The sequence below is a fragment of the Monodon monoceros genome, unplaced genomic scaffold (assembly GCF_005190385.1).
Source record: "Monodon monoceros isolate NGI ecotype Baffin Bay Population unplaced genomic scaffold, NGI_Narwhal_1 Super_Scaffold_20, whole genome shotgun sequence".
NCBI classification, from domain to species: Eukaryota; Metazoa; Chordata; class Mammalia; order Artiodactyla; family Monodontidae; genus Monodon; species Monodon monoceros.
Genome location: NW_021703777.1, coordinates 35,098,922 through 35,117,036, shown reverse-complemented (window position 1 = coordinate 35,117,036; position 18,115 = coordinate 35,098,922). Strand labels below are relative to the sequence as shown.

The 18,115-nt window shown below is 41.2% G+C and overlaps 1 protein-coding gene across 2 annotated transcripts in view; it reads left to right on the top strand.

The window, feature by feature from the left end:
* The first annotated feature begins 3,335 nt into the window (after nucleotides 1–3,335).
* The window catches only part of KLHL2 (kelch like family member 2), a 126,027-nt gene continuing 111,247 nt past the window's right edge, over nucleotides 3,336–18,115 (top strand). The window contains exons 1-2 of one of the 2 annotated variants that reach the window (XM_029235705.1): nucleotides 3,336–3,465; nucleotides 15,006–15,131. In XM_029235705.1, the coding sequence (XP_029091538.1) occupies nucleotides 3,440–3,465; nucleotides 15,006–15,131 (152 nt within the window). In that variant the 5' untranslated portion in view covers nucleotides 3,336–3,439. Of the gene's footprint in view, nucleotides 3,466–4,812; nucleotides 4,846–15,005; nucleotides 15,132–18,115 lie in introns of those variants that run through there. The other variant, XM_029235706.1, reaches the window with a different exon arrangement.

Here is an 18,115-nt window from a genome sequence, read left to right as displayed (position 1 = left end):
GATGTTGAGCTGTGGACCTAGTTCTTCCACTTCTCTGCATGGAGTGGGGTCAGGGCAGAGAATTGAATTAGGAACACGAACGTCTTCAAATCTACCTGGTGGCCACCACACTAGGGGCTGATATTTAACTCCTAGCAAGGTTGAGGGTAAAAAAGTACCCTTTCCCAGACCTACAAATTTAGGGATGTGTGTGAAAAAGAAAAAGTTTGAGTAGACATTTAGCATGCTAGCTGAACTGGATTCCTTAAGAAGCAGAGAATTGTACCAGACAAAACTAATCCAGGGGAGGATGTGAAAGGGGCTATGGTTTGGAGTTGTGTGCCTATTGGTCAGATTGACATAGCCTCACTTTTCAGTATTCACTTGCACCTATAACACTATTTGGGGTGGGAAGACACAAAAGCATTAGAAGAATTTTATGTTTTTGTTTTGTTTTGTCCTGAAAGATCTCCTGAAATGGCTGATCGAACAGTCCTGCTCACTCTGCTTGCATGCAGAAGAAGGAGGTCAGGCCAAAGGATTGATCAAACTTAAGTTAGTGTGTATCTCTTGGGTTTAGCACTTAACCTCAATTCCTAGCTGAGTCAAGTATAACTGATGGTCATGGAAATATGCAGAAATAACGAAAGCAATGAACATTTACTAAGTGTTTCCCTTATACACTTAGTGCTATATGCTTTACTTTAATTTTTAATTTTAATTTAAATTTTTTTTTTTGCGGTATGCGGGCCTCTCACTGTCGTGGCCTTCCCCGCCGCAGAGCACAGGCTCCAGATGCGCAGCCCCAGCGGCCATGGCTCACAGGCCCAGCCGCTCCGCGGCATGTGGGATCCTCCCGGACCGGCGCACGAACCCGCAACCCCTACATCGGCAGGTGGACCCTCAACCACTGCGCCACCAGGGAAGCCCTAATTTTTAATTTTTAAATTTTATTTATTTTTGGCTGCATTGGGTCTTTGTTGCTGCCTGTGAGCTTTTTCTAGTTGAGGCGAGCGAGGGGCGGGGGGGACTACTCTTCGTTGTGGTACACGGGCTTCTCATAGTGGTGGCTTCTCTTGTTGTGCAGCATGAGCTCTAGGGCGCGAGGGCTTCAGTAGTTGTGGCGTGTGGGCTCAGTAGTTGTGGCTCGCAGGCTCTGGAGTGCAGGCTCAGTAGTTGTGGCGCACGGGTTTAGCTGCTCCGTGGCATGTGGGATCTTCCTAGGGATCGAACCCATGTCCCCTGCATCGGCAGGCAGATTCTTAACCACTGTATCACCAGGGAAGTCCGCTATGTTTTAAATAGATTATTTTATTTAATTCTTACAATGACCTTATAAAGTAAGAAGTTTTATTATGGATCTGAACAAAATCACCACTAACATTTGAGAAATAACTCAATCATGTATGCCCTCCTCATGGTGGGTCAATAATGCCAGGAGGTTATGGAAGGGTGAGTTCATGCTAAGCCTTACTAGATACAGCCCTTTCCTGGAACACGTCAGTAGGCTACCAAGACATTTCTCCTACTTCACTACTGCTCCCTTTTCTGTCTCCTTTGCTGAATCCTCCTTATCTTACTGTTTTAGTGTTGGAGTGCCCCAGGGCTCACTTCTTGGTCTCTTCTTTACTCTAGTTACATTATCTAGTTGATCTCAACCAGTCCTTAAATACCACCTGTATGCTGCCGACCCACACATTTATGTCCACCCCAGATACCTAATTGTCTACACCTATCTTCACATGGATGTTTAAGAGACACCTCAGACGTAACCACGTCTAAATCAGAACTGGCAAATATGCTTCTTGCCCCACCAAATCTGTTTCTTCTCTATTTCCTCAATCTCAGTAAATGTCAACTCCACTCTCCCAAGAGCACAGACCAAAACCCTTGGGATCATCTTTCACTCTAGTCTTTCTCTTATATCTAATCTATCAGCAACTCTCGTCTGCTATATCTTCTCTCCATCACTCTGATCATCCCAGCCAGGTAACTCCTTGTTTGCTTTCTTGCTTCCCTACATCTATGGCTCATATAGCAACATAAAAATCAGTTTTTATTATGAACCTTTTAAAACATACACATAAATATACATAAATGACTACCCCCATGCACTCATCACTCAGCATCAAAAATTAACATTTTGCCCATCTTCTTTCTTCTATTCCCTACCCTCCTTTTTTTTGAGGAGGATTTTAAAACAAATCCCAGCAAAGTCATCCTTTTAATGATCAGATCACGTTGCTCACAACTTTTCATTGTTCCTCTTCTCAGTAAAAGCCAAAACCTTTTTGATGGCCTACCACACCTGTGTGATCTGTTACTATTCCCCGACACCAACTCCTCCAACTGTCCCCTGTCCTGACTCTGCTTCAGTTACCGCAGAGGTTCTTAACCCTTAGAGCGCACCAGCATCCTCTGGACGTCTTGTCACAGCACAGGCTGCTGGGCCTCACCCCCAGAACTTCTGATTGAGATCTGAAGTGGGCCTCGAGAATTTGCATTTCTAACAAGTTCCCAGATGCTACCGCAGCCCAGCGGCATACTTGGGGAACCATCAGCCACACTGTACTCTTCCCGCTCTTCGATGGCCAGGAGTCTCTGCACTGCTCTTCCCTCTGCCCTGAGAACTCTGATTTACTCAAGATTCGCTTTCTTCCATCTCTTTTAAATGACATGTTTTGAGAGGCCTTCCTTGACTACCATTTAGCATCCTGTCTCCTCGCCTTGATTATTTGGTATTTTCACGGCAGGCAGGCATCGTCGTTTTTCTGTTTCCCTTGTCACGTCCTGATGGACAGGTGCGCGGGCACGGAGACCTGGTTTTGCTCTGCATTCCATCCCAGCGCCGAGACCTCGCCCAGCAGGTGCAACGAGCGGATCACAGCCTGAGCGGGGAGGCTCCAGTTCCTGCTTGGGACCCTGGACAGGCGAGTCATTCCTTCTTGCCTCAGTTTCACCATCCGTAGAGGAAGGATCGGCTACGCCCACCGCTCCCGCCTCCGTGGCCGCAGGCTGGGAAAGGACAGAGCGAGCGCGCCTGTGGAGCGGGACAGTCAGGGAACGCGGAGCTGAGGGACGCCGTGCTTTCCGGCGAGACCGCACCCTTACGTCTCCAGCTCCAGCGTCTGGGCCGGCGGACCCACCCCGTACTTCGCGGTTGCAGGAAGGGGCGGGGCGGGGCGGGGTCTCGAGGGCCCGTCACACCCGGAAGTGCCCGCCTGCAGCCCCGCCCCCGGCAGCGCCGGCAGGCTGAGCGAGCCAGCCGAGCGGGGCTGGCGGAGCTGGGCTACCTCGGGGGTGGGTGCGGGTGCGGCGCGGGTGTAGCGCGGGTGCGGGCGGCGGGCGGGCGCCCGGGCGGATGGGACGCGGCGCGGCGGGCGGGCTGGGCAGGCGTCCGCAGCTGGAATGGTGCTGGCGGCGGCGGGTGCCCGCGAGCTGAAGCCTGAGAGGAGCCGCCATGGAGATGCCGCCGCGGCCTCCCGCGTGAGTGAGCTGACGGGCGGCGGGCGGGGCCGCTGCGGCCGGGCAGGGCCGGCGGCGGGCCGGGCGGCGGGCGGAACCCAGCCTGGCTGGCGGGCGGGGCGTCACCGCGCGGTGTGCGGGGAGGGTCCTCCGCCGGTGAGCGGGAGTCTCGGGAGGGCCGAGCATCCGCGGGATGGAGACACAGGATGCGCGCGAGGCCGTCGGAAAAGGAAGCTGCAAAGTACAGACGCCGGTGCCGAGAGGAATTCCACTCAGCTTGCCTGCTTCTCCGAATTCTTAGCAAAATTCTGTCCGAGGAGCTTGCACATCACTCGGAACGAGCCGAGCCGCGGCTGAACAGGGCATGTGACCTCTTTTACCTGGCACTGCAGAAAATCATATCCAGAAATCACAGCATCTTCTGTTTCTTTGGCACCCTGGGCGAATTAGTTAGTGTACGACCTATCAGGCACAGGTGTCTTTTTCCTTAGTACCCAAGTACAGTCAAGACCACCTGCGACAAAATTGTTTCCAGAAATAAGCTGAACAATTATGTGGGAGACATTGAAGATATTGCATTATTCAATACAAGATTTTTTTTTTTTTAGCATTTTGTTAAAAGTGGACTATAAATCCCCAGGAATTTTCAACATTTCAATTTTGATTTGCTTTCTTTAGTTTAACCTTTATGAAGTAACAAGAGCCCTTTGAATCTGACTTTTCAAACCGCCAAAAAATCTCATTCTAAGAACCGTGTACCTTTTCATGACAGCTCATTCTTGGAGCTTTATTGTTTTTCACTTAGATTTGGCCAGCTTCACTCCAGGGCAGTTGTATCACACCAGCCTCTTGTGGCTATTTGGCAGAATACCAGCCAAAATATAAATATTTGGCTTGGGCTGAAAATTTTTTTGATGTTGAGTCTTTTTAGGAGTGCTCATAGGATTCTGGCACTTTTAAAAAGTGCCTTACAGAAATTTTAGCTTGAGTGGAACAGGTCATGGAAATTTAAGGAGTACCTACGACTGTTGAATTGACCCTCCTGGGCTGGTAGGAATAAGAGCTCAGTTGCTTGGTGATGGCTGTCGCTTTGAAGACTTTGTCATCTGGTCATGTTCTTCAGCAGGTTCGGGAAGGCTCCTGAACCTCTAGGAAACGTGATGGTGGATTGTTAGCATCATGTGTGAGCACAGCATCAGCACATGAGTTCTGCCCAGGCTCAGAGGCACGCAAGGCAGGAAATGCTACTTGTCTATAGACAACACATAGTATAGAGGGTATCCCACATAGGATGATATTTGTCGTAAACCTGCCCCCTTTTATATCAGTTCGCTGCAGTCCCTGTTTTGCTTCTGGAGCAGAGGGAACTAAAGGAAAGAAAAGGGGGACCTTAGAATGCAGGTGAGAAAAGGGTGTGGAAAAGCAGGCTCTGGAGGGAGGGAGGAGAGATATTAAAAATCATTTAAATAGAGATAATTAAAATGAAATAAATGTGTGCATGCAAATATTGATAAACTGAATCTAAGACATCAACTAATCAGAATTTTGGTGTTCAGCACAGTTCTTTGCTATTGAGACTTCATCAGTAGTGCTGGAACAATGAGAGGCTGAGATGTAATGGAAAGCCTGAATGCCAACAGGGATGAAAGAATAGTTAAAACCAAAACCCAAAAAACTCTGTTCAGCCATGGGTGGCTGAACTTGGTGAGACTTTTGTTTCTGTTCATTTAATGGTAAATACAAATAGGTTTTGTTTTCATTTGGTCTATCTAGGAGTAGCCCTAATTCCAGAACTATAGTGTTTTTTTATCTTTCTGTGCATCAGAATAGTTTTTCTTCCCACCCCTTGACCTATTTGCCTCTACTCCCAATAATTTTTTTTCCTTCCACACTGAATCATGGGCGCTGGATTTGAGAAATGGCAGTTCTTGGGGAAGGAGCTTTGTCAGGCCTCGCTGTGCTAAAGCTTAGCTAGGTCAGAGGCCAGTGCAAGTTATTGGGCGGGCTCAGCTTTTCATAAGGTTAGATTTTTAGCTTGAGCTTAAAGGCAAAGAAAGTTGTTTGAGGTGGGCTTAAAGTGCCTTGGATGATGTGGTGGAAGCAGGGACTCAGATCCTCTTTGCATAAATGTCTGTTTATTAATTCATTTCTTCTGCAAATGTTTGCATGCTAGTTTCTCCCTGGCACTGAGTGTGATACTTTTGCTTGCCCTTCTCTTTTAACAGGCAGTTTTGCATCCTTTTCAACTCCCACCTTGCTCCCTTTCAGCCTGTTAGACATTGTCTTGGAGGGATGCAGGTGACTATTAGTACAGGCTCCCTAGTTCCTTCAGATGGGCTTGTTGAGATTAGGTTTTTAAAATTTCTTCTGCTCTTTCTACTTCTTGCCTTCACGTTCTTCTCATCCTTTTTGATTCTCATGTTGATTGTCATGGGCTTTATATCTCTCTTATTTTTTGCATCCTTGAGTGTATGTGGCTTTTAGATTCTCCTGCATTTTTGGATCTGGGTGATATTAAGACCATGGGACATTTGCCTGACTGAACCTGAAAAGTGTTCAACTAAAATTATATGTAGGTTAGCAAAGGAGTTGTCTCAGACAATAAACTGAGATGTGTGAAAGGAATTGTAAACTGATCAGCCCTGACCTCAGGAATGTTTTATACATTCTAGCTTTTATAGTTATTTTTGTAAAGGATTTTCATAATTACTAAGCTGAAGGAAGACTGTGAGTATAGGACAGAGTGCATCCCTTTGACCTCACTGAAAAGTTTTCTTGGCCTTCATTTTCCTACTGGCCTTCTTTCACAAGTTGGCTTTCTCCCTGTAGGCCTTGCTTTCTTGCTTTTCCAAACATGCCTCAGATATACAGCCATGTCTTTTTTCAGTGCATTCCACATCACTGGAAGCTCTTGAGCGTTAGAGATGTTCAGCATCGGCAGACAAACATCTTGTTGACTGTATTCTGAGGGATTTAGGCAGCAGAAAATTAGTTGGATTAGAGCACAGATTCTCATATTTTTGGATTTCACTGACTGTAAAATTAAAAAAAAACTGAAGTCCAACATAGAATTGCTAAGTTTTTTGTTTAGCCAAGTTAAAAAAAAAAAGATAAAATTATCAACTATCACCATCTTTTTGTAAAAGAAAGGATATTTTAGTGCCCCTCCCCCAATACAGGGAAGTACATAATCTCAGGCCAAAGGATAGTTCTTAAATTGAGTACTTTTAGTTTTATGAAAACGTACACATTGTCCTCATTTTGTCACAGATCAATAAAAAGTTCATTGAAACCTGATGTTTGCGATCCACTGGACCAGATGACCTTTAATGTTCATTCTAATTCTAAGATTTAATTACTATGAATTTGGAACCTTGGCATGGGTTACCCCAGTATTCATTTGTTTGCCTTTTATAACCCTTTGGAATGTATTCTTGTTTTTGTTTAACTAGTCCTAAGTATAAATTGGGCACCTCTCTGATCATAGGTGAATCTCCTTAATGATAGACAAAGACGTTTAAAATATTCAGGAACGATAATGGCCCACATGGTGATGTTGAAAGAAGACGTGTGCATCAACATGTGTTGAAGTGTCATATATAAGGAAAATTTTGAGGTGCATTTGGGAACTTGAGAAGTGGATTCTGAAAATAGGTAGCATTTATGTAGTAGTCTCTGATTCTGGGAAATCACTCCTCCCCCTCCCACCAAATAGTCCTAAACCTCTTGTTTCTAATTTACATTTTCTTATGCACATAGTAGGCATCAGTAAATATTAGTAAGTGTGCTTTTGTGAAGGTGATTGTACATCTACTCAGCTGTGGTTGTTACGGAACTGCACAAAGAGTGTTTATGAAAGCAAGTGAAATTCTTTCTTAAGATCAGGCGGAAAGTTCTTTCAAGGTGATACAGAGAATGGAAATTGCCTTTCAGATGCTTTTCTATAGAATTCTACCAAATTCCAGATGTATTTACTGTTTACAATGAGAGAGTTCAGGTTTTTTATTCATATTTATTGGGTGCCTTTGGTGACCAGGCTTTGGGAATATCTCAGAAAACAAAACGAAGTCCCTTTTCCTCATGGTTGAAACTGACAGTAAACAAATACATGATACAGTTACTGTAGTGGGTGGGTCTGTGTACTTTGTGTTGTGTACTTTTCTGTCTCGAATTTCAGGCTATGGGCATTTGCTAAAGTATTTTTCGACTAGTTCTTTTCACTGATCCTGCCTTGAAAAACAGGCCCTTGCTTGCCATGACACTACTTTTTCTTGGTTTCCTGCTCTAGTTTTTAGGTTGTTAAAGGTGATTTACTTTATTTATTTGATTACTTTATCTCATTTAATCTTGTCAACAACCTACCTTATGAAGTGTAGGTCTCTTATTATTATTAGTTTTCAGAGGTTAAGTTACATTCCCAAGCTTATCAAGTAGAGGAGAAACTGGGACTCTAATCTCCTCTCTCTGTTGATTGCTTTTTTGGCTTACATGGCTTCTGTTCGTTGGCAGTAGCTGTTTCTCCCAGCTGCAGGCCTTGGCCAATTCTTCTTTTCAGTCGGCTATTAATCACTAAGTTGTGGCTTCATCTGTATCTTAAGCCTGGGCTCTAGATCTGTGCCTCAGTTTTGAATTTTGAGCTTCTTACGGAACATCTACCCTTAGCTCATACATCAGATTCAACATGTCTAAAACTGAGTTTTCATAATCTTTGTTCTCAAACTGACTTCCCTTTATAACATCTCCACTTAGTGGAATAATCATTCTTCTGGTCCTGGATATACAAAGCCTTGTAATGTTCTTTGATTTCTCTTTCTTTCGTCATCCTCCACATTTTATCAGCTCCTAGGAACTGTACAGTGTTGGTTTCAAGTGTCCATTCTGATTGCTGATACTCTGATGATACTCAAGGTTTCATCCCTTGATACCTGGATTATTTCTCCTGTTGAACTCTTAGGTGTTCTCTCATCACCTTTCAGTCCACCTATTGTTTTTACCCCCCACCCCTCACCCCTGCAACATCGAATCAAGTCAAACACTTAACAAAACCATATATCTCAGCCAGGAAGTCTCAGCCCTCCATCATTTTGGCCTTATCTTATATGTTCAAAATCATTATGTGCCTTAACCTCCCAAGGTAAACTATACCTTATCACAAGCTAGGAGTCTCCAGCCTTTTCCTGTCCTGTCCTCAGCTAAAACAACTTAGAATTCCTCCAAGGCCCAGTTGGAGCCCCATCCCCTTCACAAAGTCTTCCTTGTATACATCAACTCATTCTAGCTCCTCTTTGCAATTCCTATACTATTTATAATTGGTAGCACATAATCTTGCACTTGTGTACGGACTTCGTGCCATTCCCTGGTGGTTTCTGAAGTGCCTCCTCAGTTGGCTGGTAACTGGAGAAGGTTTCTGTGTTCAGCATCCTAATCCCTCACCCTGCTTAGTATAGGGCAGCAATGGGCTAGGCAGTGCTTACCTACTTGATTTATTAACAGTGGTGGTGGTCTGGAGTATTGCCAATAACTTTTAATTTAGTGTTGCAATTAAAAATGAAGAAGGCCAAGAAAATCCATAAAAATGTATCTCCATGTTCAGTTTAGCTCCTAACTCCAACATTTTTCTTCTTAACTGTGTTTACATTCACATAGTATTTAGTGCTTATACAGCTCCTGAGGCAAGTAGGTGAGGTGTCACTATCTTTGACTTTCATATTACATTTCCTATTAGACAGATCTGTGGAATAACAAAAACCTTATTTTATACGTACACAGTCTGAAGCCCAGAGAGGCTAAGGGACTAATCCAAGGTCACTTGGTTAGTATCTGCAGGCTAGGACTGCAGTTCATTTCTTCCAGCTGATTTTGCTCCTCTTCCAGTGCCTTTTCATTAAATGCTGGGAAATGTAGCCCAGTCAACTGAATATGCCAAGTCATAGTGCTGCCCCCTTACCAGCCAAGTGATGGTAATAGGAAAAGTGACAAAAGAAAGTTCAGAAATGAGAGCGATAAAAGACATGGAAATGTTTGAAATGGATCATCAACCTTCTCCTCCCTATTTTAGCACCTCACAGATATCCCACTCTGACAATGCTGTGTTAATTGTTTATAACATATGCTTTAAAATAAGACTGATCTTGCATAAGACATGCTTTTACCCTGGTCGCTTTCCTGGTAGTAATCACTATCAGGGACAAAAAGTGCCAGGTTGTCCTCTGTTTGTCACGTAGGTTAGAGGGAGCGGGGTTGAACTGAAGCAGAGCATTTTACAGCTCTGTTGTTCTAGCATCAGAGAGCTTCGTCACCTCTGCACCTCAGAGTCCCAGCTACCTCCTCCTGCCGGTGTTTCTCTCGAAGGCCACATCCTGGTCCTGGGGGAGGACAGGGCGAAGGCCCCCCTCCATCCTCCGGAAGGTTCAGCACTCCGCTTTAAGTGCTAAGCTGTTTTAGTAAAATTGAGCATGGCCAGCTTTTCTAGACTTTTCCTTTCCAGCTCTGGGAAATTGGAAACATAACTTTTAGCAATACATGTACTATACTAATGTATTCAGTGGCATTGTTATGATGTTGTCTGTATGGTGTTCTGTGACTGGATAGGAGTTTTTTTATCTCACAAGATGCTTCATACTCAGTTCTAAAGGTCTGTGTACTGAAGGTCTAATTCAAGTTCTTACATGTCTGTAGGGCAGACATTAACATTATTTGGTAATATGACCATATGTTCATTGATTACAGTTAGTCTGCTGGGTCTGTACCTGATAAAAGTGTAAATTCCAAGCAGTTGAAAAAAATTTGCAGAGCAGGTCTTTTTGCATGTAGCTAATTGCAAAGACTGAAAGCACAATTCTACCACAAACCAAAATGTTTCCAGTGGAGAAAGCCTCCCACTTTTACAACCTCTAAGTAATAAGGTGGTTATTTGGGTGAGGTGAAGGATGTGAGTGTATTTTGTTAGGAAACTGTAGAGTGGCACAACAAGTATTAAAGTATGAGTTATGGTTGAATCTCTACTTCTTATATCCTGGACTTGTTATGGGAGCAATGTTCTTATGATAATCAGCTTCCAAATGCAAGTTTAGCTCGGAAGACAGCAGAGAGAAGAGATATAAAGTAATGGAGAACTTCATAGCAGTATAACATGGATGGTGACTTTGAAAACATCAGCTGCTGACGTGAACTTGGCAGAAATTTATAAGTAATGGTGGGTGACTCATTGCAAGCAGGGGAGTCTTGCAGCTTTTGAGGTGTACAGGCAAAGGGGAGAGTAGAGATGCTGGCCACCCAGAGGCTGAGTATTTGTCCTGAGTGTGAAAATGTCTGGTCCCCTGTTAAATTTTTCAGCTGCATCATTCACATGACTTACAGCATTATTTCCACCAGAAAACCTTGAAAACATAAACAACCTCTATTTCCTAAAGTGTTCGTTCTCTATCTGAGATGATTGTCCTGTGGTGGGAGGTAAGTGGGTGGTGGGGCATATTACATCACCTTCTTTTTTAAAAAATCATACATAGCTGTCTTTTCCCCCTACTCCTCGAGATGCTGTCATTCTGGTATGCCTAGACCTGTAAAAAGGGCTTGCCTGAATCTTCACATGAAGAGGGATGGTTATGGGTAGTTTAGAAAAATTGCTTGGGTCATGTGGTCCTTCTGTCCCCTCCATTGGAAATCACTATTCCAGAGCAAATAATATGCATCTAAAGAAACTGTATGTTATTTCTAAGATGTTCCCAAAATTTTTGCAGGAGGTTTAAACCTTTGGTTGGTTATGGAATCTTGACTGTTGGAAGGAGACAGCCCTTATTAGAGTCTTTGCCTTCTCTCTTGAGAATTCAGTTATTGGCAGTAGTGTGTTCTTAGGCAGAGTTAGAAAGTTACCCGGTCTGAGAAGCCAACCTTACCTACAGCTGGGAATTTGTAGAAGAGTCAGTCGTGGAAGGAAGGCTTTTGGATTATCTGTTGGCAGTGTTCTGGGATCCAAACCCTTGAACCCTCAATTATTGTAGAATATGTGTTGTAACAACAGGCTGTTGGGTAGTTTTAACACTGGTTATGGGATGTAAGTTGGGGGAAAGACTTAAAAGTGAAAGAACCTTGAAAAAGTATCTCCTCCAGATAGTTTAAAGAAGACGGTTCTCATAGGAGCTTTTCTGGAAAAGGCTAGCCCTTCGCTTCACAAGGGAAGCAGGGAGGGGTAACTGTACTTATGGTGTAACTTAAAAGGTAAACCTTTCCCTCCCACTTGGTTGCTTTCTAGTGGATGTTCATCTTCCACATCTGTAATTTTGGACATGATGTATCATTTTCTGTTACTTAGTTCTGCTTCTGAAGGAGAGACCATCTGACACAAAACCATATAGGAATTAGAAAATTGTGGAAAGGACTTCAGTGTTGAAAATGAAGTCTGTGGCAGGGTGCTGCATTTGTAAGGGGCTCTCAGTACAGAGAACACTTAAAAGAATGCGGTGTTATTTCTTATTTATTTCTTTAAGCCTTTGAATGGAATCTTTTCTTTGCAGAGTTTCTGGAGTATTAGAGAAGTGGGAGCTGAAAATATTTAGCTTTAAGAGAGAAAGCAGCAATATAAACATTGGTTGTTGTATGGTATCTGTCTTAAAGTTAATTCTTTAATGCAGGAAGTTTTAATTCCCAATTTCTTAAGCAAATACGAACACTCTTGACTCTTAATGATATTCTTTGTAGGGCAGAGTTGCTTTCGTTTCCATTCTGAGCATTGAAAGGCCTTCTATGATAGTTTTGCCAGTCCTCGATACTATATTTTCCCTCTGTTGTAAACTTAAGTAATTAAATTTGAAGCAGATATAAATATCATTAACTTGCTACATATGTGGATATTCGGTGTTACGTGGTCAGAAAGTTTGTGTAGGTTGCATATATCTACATAATTTCCCCTTTTCCTACTGTTTTCTTAATGAAAAGGTGGTGGAAATAGCATTATGAGAATATGTCTTATACTAAAAAGTGTGTCCACACTTCCCTCTGCCAGATCTGGATGTTCTTTCTTTCTTGGCTTCTAGCTCTTTTTCTTAGGCTGGGTGTAACATCCCTCTATGCATGTGCACGTGTGCACGCGGCCACAAGGAGTAGAGTGCACTGTCCCATTCTCCCACTGCAGCCGTGGACTCACCCACTGGAGGCAGCAATGGCACTAATTCGTTTGTAAGGTCCCTTTAGAAACTCAGTTGGTGGGGTAGCAGCTCTGATGTCCACTTCTAGTGGGTGAGCCCTCAAAGGATCAGGTATCCCTCAATAAGTGTTGATTCTGGGGGAGGGGGAACGAGCAAGGATAACTTCTGTGGTTAATGCTGGCTTATCTTAATGTTCAAGTACCCGAGTTTCATGGCTTCATGTACTACATTTCTGTCTCCAGCTAGATTTTTTTCTCTCAAATTCTAGACTCCTGTAATCATCTGCCAATTTGAGAACATCTTCACTTGGAAGTCTGATATCTTAAAACCAACACGTGTAAAAACTGAGCCCTTGATCTTCCAACTTCCAGACTGGTTCTATCTGCAGCCTCCTCCATTCAGTTAATGGCAAGTCAATGCTTCTAGCTACTCAGGCTAAAAAACTTGGAGTTATTCAGACTTCACTGACATGGCACGTGCCTTCTGTCAACAGATCTTATTAGCACTCCTTTAAAATATATCCAGAACTCAGACACTTCTCATCACTGCTCCTGCCTCCACTGCTGCTACGCTGTTCTGAGCCACTGTCATCTCCTCCTGCATTACCCTTCTCAGTAGCTTCCCTCTTTTCATCTTTGACCCATAGAGACTATTCTCAACCAGCAGCCAAAATGATCCTTTGAAAACATAAGTTGGGTTGTGTCACTGTTCTGCAGTACCTTGCCATTTCACTCAGGGTAAAAGCTAGTGTACCCAAATTGTTTTCTGCCTCAATCTCTTTATCTGTTATATGAGGATAATAGTAATTAGCTCACTCAGGGTAAAAGCTAGTGTCCTACATGATCTGTACTCCCCCCTCCGGCCCCGCTCTCATGTCCTGGAACACACGAGGTGCATACTGGCCTTTGCTCTAGTTATTCCTTCTGTCTGGGCCTTCTCCCCCTCCTGGTCCTCATTCTAATCTCAGTTCTCAATTTGGCCTGCCCTGATCACCCTGTTTAATACTGCAAGTTCCATCAGTCCATCACCATCACCCCCATACTCCTCACTCTCTTTACCCGGCCCTCTTTCTTTGTTCCGTAGTTCTTAACTTCTAACGTGCCACTTACTCTACTGGTTTGTTGTGTGTATTGTGGGTGCCCCCCACCCCCGCCCGCCCCCCGTCTCCAAGCTCCCTGAGGACAGGGATTTTTATTTTGTTTATTGATATACTCCTTGTGCCTAGAATAGTGCTTGGTACATAGTTGGCACTCAGAAATTATTTGCTGAATTAATAAAATAATATTTAAAGAATGAATTATTCTTTCAGAAATGGGTCAGGAAAGGAAGAGGTGTGAAAAGAAATGGTGCAATAAATAATGATGTTTGCCTTTTGTTCTTTGTGTGATGTATATACAAGTATGATTTTTTTAGGCTTTATTTGGTATCCTAATTTATTAAACTTTAATAGCTTTATTAAGGTATAATTTACATACCATAAAATTCACCCATTATAATTGAGATCGTAGTAAATTTCTAGAGTTGTGCAACCATCTCCTCAAAAAGTTCCTTTTGTCCGTCCATATGCAGTTAACCCTCCCCACAATGGCACCCTGATTTCATTTGTTAATTTTTTCGCTCCCAGATTTCGAAAGAATAATTTATACAGCAATACTAACATAGCTTTGTACTCTTAAAAATTACACATTTAAATATGATATTAACTATCCATTGCTTAATGTAGGAAATGGTATTGAACATTAGTGAAAAGAATGGCCTTGAGGGTCAGACTAGCTGCACTCTTATCAGCTCTACCATTTACCCAGATTGTTTTCTGCCTCAATCTCTTTATCTTTATATGGGGATAATAATAGTAATTAGCTCACAGAGTTGTTGTGAGGATTAAACAAACAATGAAAGAAAATTTAGTACAGTGTCTGCCTTAAAGTTAATACTCAGTAAACCGTTAAAGTAGGTCCAAAGTATATGGGGTGAATAACCTTGCAGGTAGAAAACAAAATTCAAATCAGATTCTAAGCTTCTGAAGTGTGTGTAAAATACGACCCAGTTCCTGTCTTGGTTTGTAAATAGGCCCACTGCAGAATGTAAAAGCAGGTTAATTTCCAACAGAGAAAATCATTTCTCAGCATTTCTTCTGAAGGTATCTGCTAAACCATGGTTACTGAATTTTCTGTGCCCATCTTTGAGAGAGCTTTGAAACCAGGGAGGTAATTATCTACTTTTTTGTTAAAACCACAGTGACCATCAAAAAGTGTTCTGAATCGTGTTTTAGTCTTGGGTTGAAAAATGCTGTGAGACTTCCTCTAAATGAGTGGGGGAGAAGGGCATTCATTGTATCTCTTGTAGCCTGATAAGTCTGAACTAAGCTATCTTTAATAAGATCTTTTTCTGTGTTTTGTTATTTTCTTTTATGTACAGATGCACAAAGCAGGGTCATCAGAAGCCTCTCGATTCAAAAGATGATAATACCGAAAAACACTGCCCGGTGACAGTGAATCCTTGGCATATGAAGAAAGCTTTTAAAGTCATGAATGAATTAAGAAGGTATTATTACATTAACATACCTTTATTTTTCACTATAAAGTGAATATATTCCCCACCCCTCATTTTTGCTTTGTTTGATACAGAGAACATTTAAAGCTTTTTCTGCAAGTTTTTTAAAGGAAGGAAGAAAGCAAAAAATTTATCAGAAGTGTGAATGGTATAAGGCTGCACTGTCCAATATGGTAGCCACTAGCCACATGTGGCTAGTCTGAATTGAGGTGCTCTGTAAGTGGAAAATACATAATGGATTTTCAAGACTAACTACCAAAAAGAAAGTAAAATATTTATTAATAAGTTTTAAAAATAATACATTTTGAAATGATATCAATTCTAATATTGGATATTTTGGGTTAAATAGAATTTTACTTAATTCTATTAAATTAATTTCACTTGTTTTTATTTTTAAATGGGATTACTAGAGAATTCTGACTTACATTATATTTCTATTGGACTGGCTGGTCTAGGGTTTCTAACTTATCATTGCAAAGCATATGAAAACTTTTATTAAAATTTTTTTTATTGAATAGTTAATTTATAACATCATATTAGTTCCAGGTGTACAACATAGAGACTCAACATTTTTATAGATTATACTCCACTTAAAGTCACCACAAAATAACGTGTATATATCCTTGTGGCCTATCCATTTTATACATGGTAGTTTGTACCTCTCAGTCAAATCCACTACCCCCATCCTGCCTCTCCCATTCTTCTCCCCACTGGTAACCGCCTGTGAGTCTGTTTCTGTTTTGCTATATTCACTAGTTTGTTTTCTTTTTTAGATTCCACATATGAGTTATAACATAGAATATTTTTCTTTCTCTGACTTATTTCATTTAGCATAATACCCTCTAGACCCATCCATGTTGTTGCCAATGGCAGAATCTCATTCTTTTTTATGGCTGAGTAGTATTCCATTGTGTGTATATACCACATCTTCTTTATTCATTCAACTGTTGATGGACACTTAGGTTGCTTCTACATCTTGGCTATTGTAAATAATGCTGCTCTGTACATTCAGATGCGTGTATCTTTTCGAATTAGTGTTTTCATTTTCTTCAGATGTATACCCAGGATTAGAATTGCTGGTAGTTCTATTTTCAGTTTTTTGAGAAACCTCCATAATGTTTTCTGTAGTGGCTGTACCAAGTTATATTCCCACCAACAGTGTAAGAGTGTTTCCTTTTCTCCACATCTTTGTCAACATTTGTTATTTGTAGATTTTTTGATGATAGCCATTCTGACAGGTGTGAGGTGATATCTTATTGTGGTTTTGATTTGCTTTTCTATGAAAATTACAGATGTTGAGCATCTTTTCATGTGTCTGACCATTTGTATGTCTTCTTTGGAAAATGTCTGTTCAGGTCTTCTGCCCATTTTTTAATCAGATTATGTTTTTGATATTGAATTGTATGAACTGTTTGTGTATTTTGGATATTAACAGCTTATCAGGCGTATCATTTGCAAATATTTTCTCCCATTTAGTAGGTTGTCTTATCATTTTGTCAATGATTTCCTTTGCTGTGCAAAAGCTTTTAAGTATAATTAGATCCCATTTGTTTATTTTTGCTTTTGTTTGTTTTGCCTTAGGAGACAGACAAAAAAAATATTGCTATGATTTGTGTCAAAGAGTGTTCTGCCTATGTTTTTTTTCTAGGTGCTTTATGGTTTCAGGTCTCTATTTAGGTCTTTAATCCATTTTGAGTTTATTGTTGTATATGGTTTGAGAAAATGTTCTACTTTCATACTTAACATGTAGCTGTTCAGTTTTCCCAGCACCACTTGTTGAAGAGACTGTCTTTTCTCCATTGTATATTCCTGCCTCCTTTGTTGTACATTAATTGACCATAGATGGGCAATTCTTTATTCTGTTCCACTGATCTATGTTTCTGTTTTTGTGCCAATACCATGCTGCCTTGATTATGGTACTTTTTAGTCAGGGAGTGTGATACCTCCAGCTTTGTTCTTTTTTTCTCAAGACTGCTTTGGCTGTGCAGGGTCTTTTGTGGTTCCATATAAATTTTGGATTATTTGTTCTAGTTCTGTGAAAAATGTCATGAGTATTTTGATAGGGATTGCATTAAATTTATAGATTGCTTTGGGTAGTGTGGACATTTTAACAATATTAATTCTTCTATGTACATGGGCTATCTTTTCATTTCTTTGTATCATCTTCTTTTCCTTCATCAATATTTTATATTTTCAGAGTGTAGGTCTTTCACCTCCTTGGTTAAGTTTATTCTTAGGTATTTTATTTTTTTTGGTGGATTTTGAATGGGATTGTTTTCTTACTTTCTCTGATAGTTCATTATTAGTATATAAAAAAGCAACAGACTTCCATATATTAATTTTGTCTTCTGCAAATTTACTAAATTCATTTGTTAGTTTAATATTTTATTGGTGGAGACTGTTAGGGTTTTCTATATATAGTATCATGTCATCTGCAAGTAGTAACAGTTTTACTTCTTCCCTTCCAATTTAGATTCCTTTTATTTCTCTTTCTTTTCTGATTGCTGTGGCTAGGACTTCCAATACTATGTTAAATAGAAGTGGCGAGAGTGAGCATCCTTGTCTTGTTCCTGATTTTAGAAGAAAAGCTTTCAGCTTTAATCGTTGAGTATTATGTTGGCTAATGGTTTATCATAAATGGCCTTAATTATGTTGAGATATGTTTCCTCTGTACCCACTTTGGTGAGAGTTTTTATCATGAATGGATGTTGAATTTTGTTGAATACTTTTTTTGCATCTATTGAGGTGATAATGTGATTTTTATCCTTCCTTTTGTTAATGTGGTATATCACATTGATTTATGGATGTTGGACCATCCTTGCATCCCTGAAATAAATTCCACTTGATCGTGGTATGTGATCCTATTTATATATTGTTGAATTCGGCTTGGTAATATTTTGTTGAGGATTTTTGCATCTGTATTCATCAGATATATTGGCCTGTAATTTTCTTTTTTTGTAATATCTTTTTCTGAT